Source organism: Peromyscus californicus, unplaced genomic scaffold (genome assembly GCF_007827085.1).
Source record: "Peromyscus californicus insignis strain IS unplaced genomic scaffold, ASM782708v3 Scaffold_14__1_contigs__length_90479793_seg_2, whole genome shotgun sequence".
Taxonomy (NCBI): Eukaryota; Metazoa; Chordata; class Mammalia; order Rodentia; family Cricetidae; genus Peromyscus; species Peromyscus californicus.
The window spans coordinates 79,823,824-79,833,601 of NW_026294436.1; the positions used below are offsets into that span (position 1 = coordinate 79,823,824).

General features: G+C 46.2%; 1 protein-coding gene across 2 annotated transcripts in view; it reads left to right on the forward strand.

Moving 5' to 3' along the window:
* The window catches only part of Plxna2 (plexin A2), a 199,005-nt gene extending 190,168 nt beyond the window's left edge, over nucleotides 1–8,837 (forward strand). For both annotated transcript variants that reach the window (XM_052738096.1, XM_052738097.1), the window contains exons 27-32: nucleotides 1,925–2,024; nucleotides 2,863–3,053; nucleotides 4,104–4,273; nucleotides 6,331–6,543; nucleotides 7,143–7,293; nucleotides 8,345–8,837. In XM_052738096.1, coding sequence (XP_052594056.1) covers nucleotides 1,925–2,024; nucleotides 2,863–3,053; nucleotides 4,104–4,273; nucleotides 6,331–6,543; nucleotides 7,143–7,293; nucleotides 8,345–8,440 — 921 coding nt within the window. In that variant the 3' untranslated portion in view covers nucleotides 8,441–8,837. The remainder of the gene's footprint in view (nucleotides 1–1,924; nucleotides 2,025–2,862; nucleotides 3,054–4,103; nucleotides 4,274–6,330; nucleotides 6,544–7,142; nucleotides 7,294–8,344) is intronic.
* Nucleotides 8,838–9,778: the final 941 nt, after the last annotated feature.

A 9,778-nucleotide genomic window follows, 5' to 3' on the forward strand; every position in this document is an offset into this window, starting at 1 on the left:
ACCGGCCTTTATGTGTCTTAATTTCTTTAATAATCATCACAACAGTGATTACCAGACATGATTATTATCCTCAGTGACAATTGAGACAACCAAGGCCCAGAGGGGCTAAGTCATTTCACTGGTAAGTGGTGGCAGAGCTGAGTCAGATCCAGCCAGGTATTTTGAGCTTGGGTTTATACCACCTATTGACTAAAAGAGAGAAACAAAACAAAATAAAACATAGGTGGGGTAGGGAGAAAGAGACAGGGTAAGAGAGAGTGAGAGACAGAGAGGCAAAGAGGGAAAGGGATCTTTAGTAACCAACCTTGGAATTAGTCATGTTAGTCACCTTGTGAATTTCCCTGTAGATGACAACAAATCATAAATACTGTCATCTGTCCTTGCTAGGTGTATAAACTCCCACCCTTGCCCGGCTTTCAGAGGAGCATTTCTGGGTGGCTGGTGGCAAGAATTCTTGAGAGATAGGGGTAATGCCCTTTACCTCTCCTCAGGCATGGATTAAGTGCTGATAGTACAAATAGCTGGCAGATCCAGAGCTTCTCCAGCCAGGAGGCAAACACTGGCACCTCTTGGGAATGACGGTGGCTGCTCAGGGCTCAGGACCCAAGAGCTTCACCTGCTCTGCCCTCACGCTAACTTCCCTGGACCCCTGCAGAAGAAAATCATCTTAATTAACCAAGAAAGGGGTAAAAATCTGCCTGGGCTTCTGTAGATTTATAAGGAGGGTAAAATTAAACACCACCACTAAAGCTGGCTATCAGGGAATCTCGTTAACACTAATGTTCATTTATAGTTTGACTTCTCAACATTTAATTCTTTTTTGGTGAGAGAGAAGAACTGACAATTTAAGACCCAGAAAGATGGTTTTATGGCTGGTGAGGCTATAAATCAAACTTACAAAGTTCATAAAAATTGTTAAAATAAAAAATGGTTTAATAGGAATGTTTTATGGCCCATAACATTATTATAGCTGTTTTATTCCCTCTGCGTTAGGGGTTTAATTGGATCACCACAATTCTGGGGATTCTCCGTTTTTATTAGATGGAGGGCAATCTTAAATCAAGATGGCCCCAAATGTCTTCTCTATGGCTCCTCATTCATCAGCCCTCCCCCAACTGCTGGGCACTAGGCCTGGCATCTTCTCAGAGGACAGGGCAATGTGCCATCTTTCTCACAGCTTCCCAAGGGCAGATGTCCTTTTGGTGAAACTATTCAAGGTGGCCAACACATAATACAACACAGGCCAGGAGGAAATTGGAGCCAAAGGAAAGATGGGGCTTAGACCAATGTGACTTGTAGTAAAATCCAAAATTAGGAAATATAATGAGGAGACTGTGTGCTCTGGAGACGTACAGGTCTGAAGAAAAATATCAATTCCTCGGTATATTAATGACAAGAGCTTGAAGCAGTGACTTAGCACACCCCCACTTCTGTTTTCTCATCTGTAAAATGAAAATAGTCATCCATAACATGAGATGATGGGAGGCTGAGTCTAACCCTTCTGTCCAATAGAAATAGAATGCTAACTACACATGTCATTCTAAATTTTTCATTAGTTCCACTAAAAAGCAGAAACAGACTGTTGAAATAATGTTAACAATGTACTTTATTTAACTCAGCTTAAAAGAATTAGCCCAATGTATAATCAATATAAGACTAATTAATGACATCATTTATAGTCTTTCATTCATACTAACATTCTGAAATCGTGTGTGTGTGTGTGTGTGTGTGTGTGTGTGTGTGTGTGTGTGTGAACTCAGATGCCTAGGTGAGACTGGCTACATGTCAGGTGATCTAGAGACATAAAAGGCATGAATGGTTATGGTAATATTTCTGAACTTCTACTAACCCCACACTCCCTAGAAGTACTTAACTTCTCGAGACACCTGAATTCCCCCATGTTGTCCTTTTGTGCCCATCTTAGGTGTCAGACAGGTCAGTGGTTGCTCTGGTACCCAAGCAGACCTCCTCCTACAACATCCCCGCTTCTGCCAGCATCTCCCGGACATCCATTAGCAGATATGGTAAGCCACCAGAATGCAATTGGGAAACTCAAGATCTAGCCTTCTATGACCCTCAGGGAACACCTGCTCCTGCCCTTGTCAGGAAGCCCCTGTTACTGCCATACCATCACACAAAGGTACTGGCTTATCTGCCTCCTTCCTAAGGAGTCCTAAGGGCCATGTGTCTCCTTTGAGAAGAGGTAGCAGGTAGCACCACAAACCCTTTCATTGCTGTCTATGCCCAGTAAGGAGTTGGAGTAGCCTAGTATGGCTCTTTTCTCAAAAGTGCCTTAGTTTGTACACAAAATTGATCATTCTTTCATTTCCACTCCCAGTCTCCTCTGGGTAGCATGATTCATTCTCTCTTATTTTATCTGTTTTGGTTCCGTGTACACTCAAAGGCACTAGACTGCCCACCTGAAAGAAGTTACAGGACTAAAACAGTAGCTCAAAAAAGGGTTCAGAAAATGTATTTCAGGACCTGTTAACTACAAAGAGAATCATTACAACTTGAGCCCTTACTATCTTGACTTTCTGGGGTGCCTGTGCATGTATATATAGTCGACATTTTACTTGATTATTGTTCATTGCTGGAAACATCAGAAGAGAGGGGACTCCCAAAATCTCATGGGTGTCTGAGCTCTTAAAATTTCTAAATCTTCTTTCTAGAAATAGATTGTAGGCTCCTCTGTCTAACTAAGGATCCCTAAAATTATTCATGAAATATATAGTCCCAAGAGTCCTTTCAAGGTGAAGCATGTTTATTCTAAGAAGATGCAGCAGTTGGGTGGGATTCCTGGAGGATGCTTCAAGCAGGAGGTTGGCCTGCCTCACTCTGGCCTCCTCTACCCTCTTCCAGACTCTTCCTTCAGGTACACAGGAAGCCCAGATAGCCTCCGGTCTCGGGTCCCCATGATCACTCCAGACCTGGAGAGTGGTGTCAAGGTGTGGCATCTGGTGAAGAACCATGACCATGGTGACCAGAAGGAGGGCGACCGGGGCAGCAAAATGGTATCTGAGATCTACTTGACCCGGCTCCTAGCCACCAAGGTAACTCCTGCACTACCCAAGCCAAGCTATTCCCTACACTTTGGCACAAACACCTATGCTACAGGTGCTTCCTGCCCATTCTCCTGCTGGCTTCCACTATCTCTGCTTTTTATACCTGTTTTCTAGTCCAGTGAGAGAGATAACAGAAAGGCTTAGTTGGACCATCAATCTAAGGAAAGACTATCCCTCCCGATCCATTGCATCTCAGGCTGAGAGGAGATAAAGGCAGCACACTCTAGCTTTCCCAGGAGAGAACAAACCAAGCCTTCAAGGATGCTTTACCTTAGAGATCAGGCCAGATTCTAAATGCTTTCCTCACTGATCCCACTGCAGTGCTGCAGGGACTCTAACACAGTTGCTTAAAGCTCTCAGACTTTCTCTCAGATTGATCCAGAACAACTCTATCAGACTTGTGTCTCCATTCTTGCTTTGTTAAATATGCCCAGTATATCAATAAGAGATAACCAAAAGACATCAGAGAAAGTCAGGAGTTCTACTAGTCCCCAAAGTGTGTCTGGACCCAGGTCCAGGCTTGTCACTGCCTCTAGAATCCATGAAGCCTGTGGATCACCGCTGTTCCTGGCTTCTCTTGAAGCTAGATCTGAAGCCTATGCTCCTGACACTAACACCTTAAAGCTGTTCATCCTTCCTGTCAGACCTTCTCCTCCTCCAAGCCCTTGCCAGGGGTCAGATTCCCTGAACACCCTCTGTATGTAGACTCTGCTGCCAGCCTGAGCCCTCTCACTCATTCTAGGAAATTCCATTTCAGAGCACTTCCTATCCTCCCATCAAATGCCCTGAACCCATCCCTTCAGGGCATGCTGCCACAGATTAGAAGAGAGATTCCTTCTGTGGATTCCCAGACTTGTCAGTCCCTCCCAACTCCACAATATCCCATACAGTACCTACCTCATTCCTGCCCCTCCATCTGTACTCTTTTGCATTTCAGATAAATTTCCAAGGTAGGATGGATGCAAGACACCATCTGGCATGCCTTCTGCTGCCCTCTAGCACCCACCCACCATTTCACTGCCCCCCTTACTCCCACAGGGCACCCTGCAGAAATTTGTGGACGACTTGTTTGAGACCTTGTTCAGCACTGTGCACCGGGGTAGTGCTCTCCCCCTAGCCATCAAGTACATGTTTGATTTCCTGGATGAGCAGGCAGACAGACACAGTATCCACGACACAGATGTGCGGCACACCTGGAAAAGCAACTGGTAACCCCAGGGGAGCTCAACGGGGGTGCCACCTGGGGAGGCCCAGCACTCTGGGTGTTGGGGACCAGCAGAGACTAGAGATGGGAGGTATGGGTCTCAGCTGGGGCTGGGTGATCTGAAGGTCCTGGAACACGTTACATGTAACATACACACACACACACACACACACACACACACACACACACACACACACACACACTGCAGAGTCAACATCATCCTCAAGGCTGCCAAGTTTTTAACCACAGAAGCAATAGAAAAGATGTTTTGAAGGCATGATCCTTGCTCAAGACACTTCCACATCCAGATTAGTGGTGAGAGAAGCAGCCCCGATAGCCCCTAGCATGAGCCCCACCCCCACCCCACCCCCAGCTTTTGAGCCTGGACCACAGACTATGTTAAGGACTAGCTTATAGACCAGACAGGGCTTATCCAAGAACCAGAGTCAAGAAGGCTTCCTCTAGGACTGAGCACAAAAGCGGAAGGCATTTGGATTGGGCAAGAAGCCCACGCAGCTGTCTAGAGTCAGCAATCCCCAGAAAACAGAGCTAACACAGATGGGCTCAGGCTGTTATTTGGAAATCAAAAGTCCTAGCAACCAGCAAAATACTTTGAAAGAGCCAATGGGGCCTTGGAATAGACCTTCATTCTCTTGGTGTTGTGGCCACTGGGCCCTCTTCATCTGCAATTTTTGGTCACAGTGGAGTGACATGGAGAGGTTCAGTGGCAGTAGGTGAAGAACATGTAGTAAGCTCCACCACGGCAGATCCATGGCATCCCCTCAGCTTTGTAGGATGTCCAGCCCAGTACTGGGAATGGCAGTTGGGGGACATTCTCTGTGCCTTCTGGCTAGACTCAAGCAACAGTAATGCACCCTCCTCCCCCAGTGGGATAGTGTGATAAAGCTGAGTCACATGGCTCACACTTCATAGAGCAAAGAGCCAAGGGAAAGAACTTAGACGTGTCCAGCACTGCCAGAGGAGGACAGGACAGAAGAGCTATGCCAATGCTGGCTGAGGCGGCTCCTCCTAGGTTTCAAGAAAGGATTGTGGGTTGAGGACAAGCAAAAATTACAAACAGAGGCTTGAGAGGGGACCAACACTGACATTCCCAACGTCTAGCATTAGAAAGACACTTGGAAAATGTGGAGATGATGAAGTCGTCAGAATGCAAAGAAAAGAATAGGGAAAGCTAAGGGCAGTACTTAGGCTAGAAGGGCAAGCCCATGACAGAGTTCATGTCACACAAGCATCAGAAGAGTCAAGGCTGGAAGGTAGCTGGAGAACACAGACTTTGAAAAGAGGCAGAACAGTAGCTATGGAAGCTGTCCTGGTTTTGAAGGAGGGCAATGTTCTTACTGCCTTATGACCTCAGGAACAGCAGAAGCTATTCCCCTCTGCAGTCTCCTAACTGCTGTTAGGTTCCTTTTGGGAGAAAATCAGAGCCACTGTGAGCCATTCTCTCCTGGAATGCCAAAAACATCTCCTTCCCTTCCCTCTGCCATGCCCAAACACAGAAAGCCCTGGAGGGGACCCCTGGAAGAAATCCCCTCCATGAGGAGTCTGTCCTCTGACCCAGCCCTAGGAAGTGGCACAGTGGCCCATTGGATCCAGAGGGTATGTGGTGCTCCCACTGAAGCAGTGCTTGCGACTGCCTGCCTACTTCCTTACAGTGGCCATGAGGACTGTGAGGCACTCTAGGAGCTTGATGGCTTTGTCTGAAGCCCTGGGAAAATTGTGTTCTCTGTAGTTGACCTTCCCTGGAGCACTGAGGCCTTGGAAAAGCATGTCAAGAAGAAGCAGAGCCTAGACACACCCACCCCTCAGCTATTAGGGAGCAGAGCCAATGCCCTGGTATGACAAGACCAAAGTCCCTTTGCTTTGTCCTACAGCCAGGAACAGCATAAGCTGAGCAACCAGTCCCTGCTGGGCCAGTTTCTGAGTTCGTTCCCTTCTCTTTTAGAATGGAACATCTGCTCTACCATTCAGCAGTAAGGGAAGAGTTTTAGTAAGGGGCAATGTCAAAGTATATTCTTCAGGGTACTCTGCCTTTTCCTACAGCCTCCCTCTGCGATTCTGGGTGAATGTCATCAAGAACCCTCAGTTTGTATTTGACATCCACAAGGGCAGCATCACAGATGCCTGCCTCTCTGTGGTAGCCCAGACCTTCATGGATTCCTGTTCCACATCAGAGCACCGTCTGGGCAAAGACTCACCTTCCAATAAGTTGCTCTATGCCAAGGATATCCCCAGTTACAAGAACTGGGTAGAAAGGTCAGTAGTTCCTCTAAGACGCACACTGTGGGCATCTAAGACACCACTGAAGACCAGGACTGTCTATGACCACTGAGGACCAGGACCTCATACCCCCATGTTGTGGGAAGGAAGGGAAATTTGTGTCCTGGGAAGTCTGATAATTATCGCCTTTTATTATATCACACAAATTAACATTTACTGAGCATGTAAGAATTACTGTGATAAGGTAATGTTGTTTCACAGAAATGTCCAAATGGACAGTTGTAAAATAGCTGCTATGATAATCCCTGTTTTGCTAATGAGGGAATAAGGCACAGAAAGTCTATGTAACTTGCCCAAGGTCACCAGCTAGCAGGTTGAAGAGCTGAGATATGAACACAAGGAGTCTTGCCAGAGTCTTAACTACTCAGGACACTGCAGCTCTTAGCTGGCTGAAGTGTCCTGCAGAAACTTGTACTGTACCCTAGACTCAAACTTCAGCTTGAGGCAGAGGCCACACTAGAGAAGAGATGAAAAGAAGGAGCAGTGGGGACCCCTGGTTCTCATGACCTGGGTCAGGGTTGGTATTGGTAGAGGTTTGCTCAACCCTCATCATGTACCTGTCCTGTCCATGGCAGATACTATGCAGATATTGCCAAGCTTCCAGCCATTAGTGACCAAGATATGAATGCCTACCTCGCGGAGCAGTCCCGCCTGCATGCCACAGAGTTCAATATGCTGAGTGCCCTCAACGAGATCTACTCCTATGTCAGCAAGTATAGTGAGGAGGTAAGACAGGGTCTTAAGGGCAGAGACCAACTCACAGCTTGATCAAGGTCTGAAACAACAATAGGGGTCACTTTTAAAAATCACAATCCATAGTCATAGTCATTGAGCCCCAAATCATCATCTTTTCTTTACAAGACAGCCCAACTTCTCCTGCTTCATTGAATTCCTCCCTGTACATTATCTTTTCTCACTCAAGTATTGTATAACTAATTTTATTCTTTCTTAAATAATGAATAGAATTATCCATTTATGCTTGAACAGATTCTGTCAGTCATTTTTCAGATAGACTGGTGGACTTTGACAAGAACAGAAGTTAACCAGGAAGGTGACAGGCCATGCATTAGCACTGAACCTAAAGAAAGTAGTAGCAAAATAATAGTAGCCCACACTTCAGTAGCTCTTCCATATGCTTTAAGCACATGAGAGCTCTATGTACATGCATATATTCTTGCATGTGTCTGTAACTGTGTGATCTGCATGATGACTTTGTGGCGTGCCACCCATATGACAGTGGTCCCACCAGAGTAAATAGAGCTGAAAAATTCCTGTGTGACCTCAGAGCCATCCGAACCTCATAGCACCCATGAGTCTATGGCCATGCTTCATAAATGATTCTGCTAAGCTGCTGGTTATGCAGCTTACAAAACTACGTATAGTCTGTGCTCTTAGTAGTAAGTAACTATGTAACTAGTGCATAAACTGTGTTTACTATGCTACACTTTTATTGCTGGTTTAGAGCATACTCCTACTTGTAAAAGCAGATTCATACATTGCATATGTGTTCTCTTGTACTTGATTCAGAGTATGAGTACTCTGAGCTATTTTCCTGCTGACAAAAATCACGTAAGGACTCTTTTCTTAGAAAGTATCCTGGTAGCTAACTAAAGCATGACTATGCATAGATCTGTTCATTTAATTATGCCAGCTATTTGACATTACATTCCTAAAGGCAGAATAGAAAGATAGAAGGATAGGTGCTGGGTTGATGACTCCAGAAAGTTGTGCCTTTGAAGCTGAGTCTTGAGTCACCTGCCTTTGTTTTGCCCCTCAGCTCATCGGGGCGCTAGAGCAGGATGAGCAGGCCCGGCGGCAACGACTGGCCTACAAGGTGGAGCATCTCATCAATGCCATGTCCATCGAGAGCTGAAAGGAGGACCCCCTGTTCCTGGAAGAGGGACCCAGAGAAGCTATCACACTGGTGTCTCAAAACGAAGGAGAGAAGGGTATCAAGCCCCAGAGCTGGCTGCCCCCTGAAACCTCATGAGGGGAGAGGGAAAGGCTCCTCTCTCAATGCCAGCCATGTTTCGTCACAGCCAGTTCCTGCCAGAAGGACAGTGAACACCACCCATCACAGTGTGAGCTCAGGACACCACGGGCAAGGAGGAGGAGGCCCTTCAAGCTGAGAGGCTTGAACCTGATGGTTCTGCCTCCGTGACTGCTGCTTTGCATGAAAACTCACTTGATGTATATTGGGAAATAATGAGAACTTTATTTAATTTTTTAAGAAAAAGGGAAAAAACAGAAATAAAACAAAACATAAAGCCTCCCTGTCCAACCCGTCCAACTTTTGTTTAATCTGATTTCTGCCCCCTTCTCAGTAGCATCTCTCCTTCCTTCTGTAACATCTCTTTCTCAATGTCAGAAAATGCCTGAGAGATGCTGAGAAAAACCAGTATGGAAATGTCCTCCTCTCCCTTGAACTGAAAGGAAAAGGAGGAGAGGGAAGAAGGACCACAAGCTCGTACTGAACATTTGGCAAACAGGCCAAGAAGGCCTGGATCCCCCACAGCCAGAAGAGCCTAGGAACTGCTGGCCTTTGTGGGAATCGTGAAAGCTGATCAGCTCCACCTGTAATAGGCAGCCACTTTCCATGCTGCACCCTTGTGTATCCTCACCTCCTGAGAGGAGGAATGTACCCACTGAGGACCCGTAACTGTGGGCACATCTTTCGTTTGTTTCATTTAATCCCAAACCTCAACAAATGAGGAGTTGGTCTCTGGTACTTTTCCTTTTTGGTTTCCCTAGAGCTGATATCAGAAATGGGAGCGGTGAGCCTCTCCCAGACCAGCCACCTCCTCCCTGAGAACTCTGAGCAGAGCCCCATGTCAGCCTCTGTCATAAGCCAGTCGCACAGGGGCTGTACAAACCAGGCCTTCTAGGTCTAGTTTGAATGGGGAACATAGGTATTTGACTTTGGATTTTACCCAACCACCCACCAGTTTACGGCAATTAAAAAGAAAACAAACTCAAATACTGTTTACAGTAAGCAATACTTGAAGAGTATAGGTTTAAGATGCAGCAGTATTTATTATTATACTTTCTTTTCTCTTGTGCCTGGAGCAGGGAGGCCAACCTTCACTCATATCCAGAAGCTCCTGACCATCTGGGCACAGTGCTTTTGCCTGAGTAGAAATGACTGGTGTCCCATCATCTCTGCCATCTCTGCCTGTCATGGATCCATGGATGTGAAAGTGGATAGCTTCCT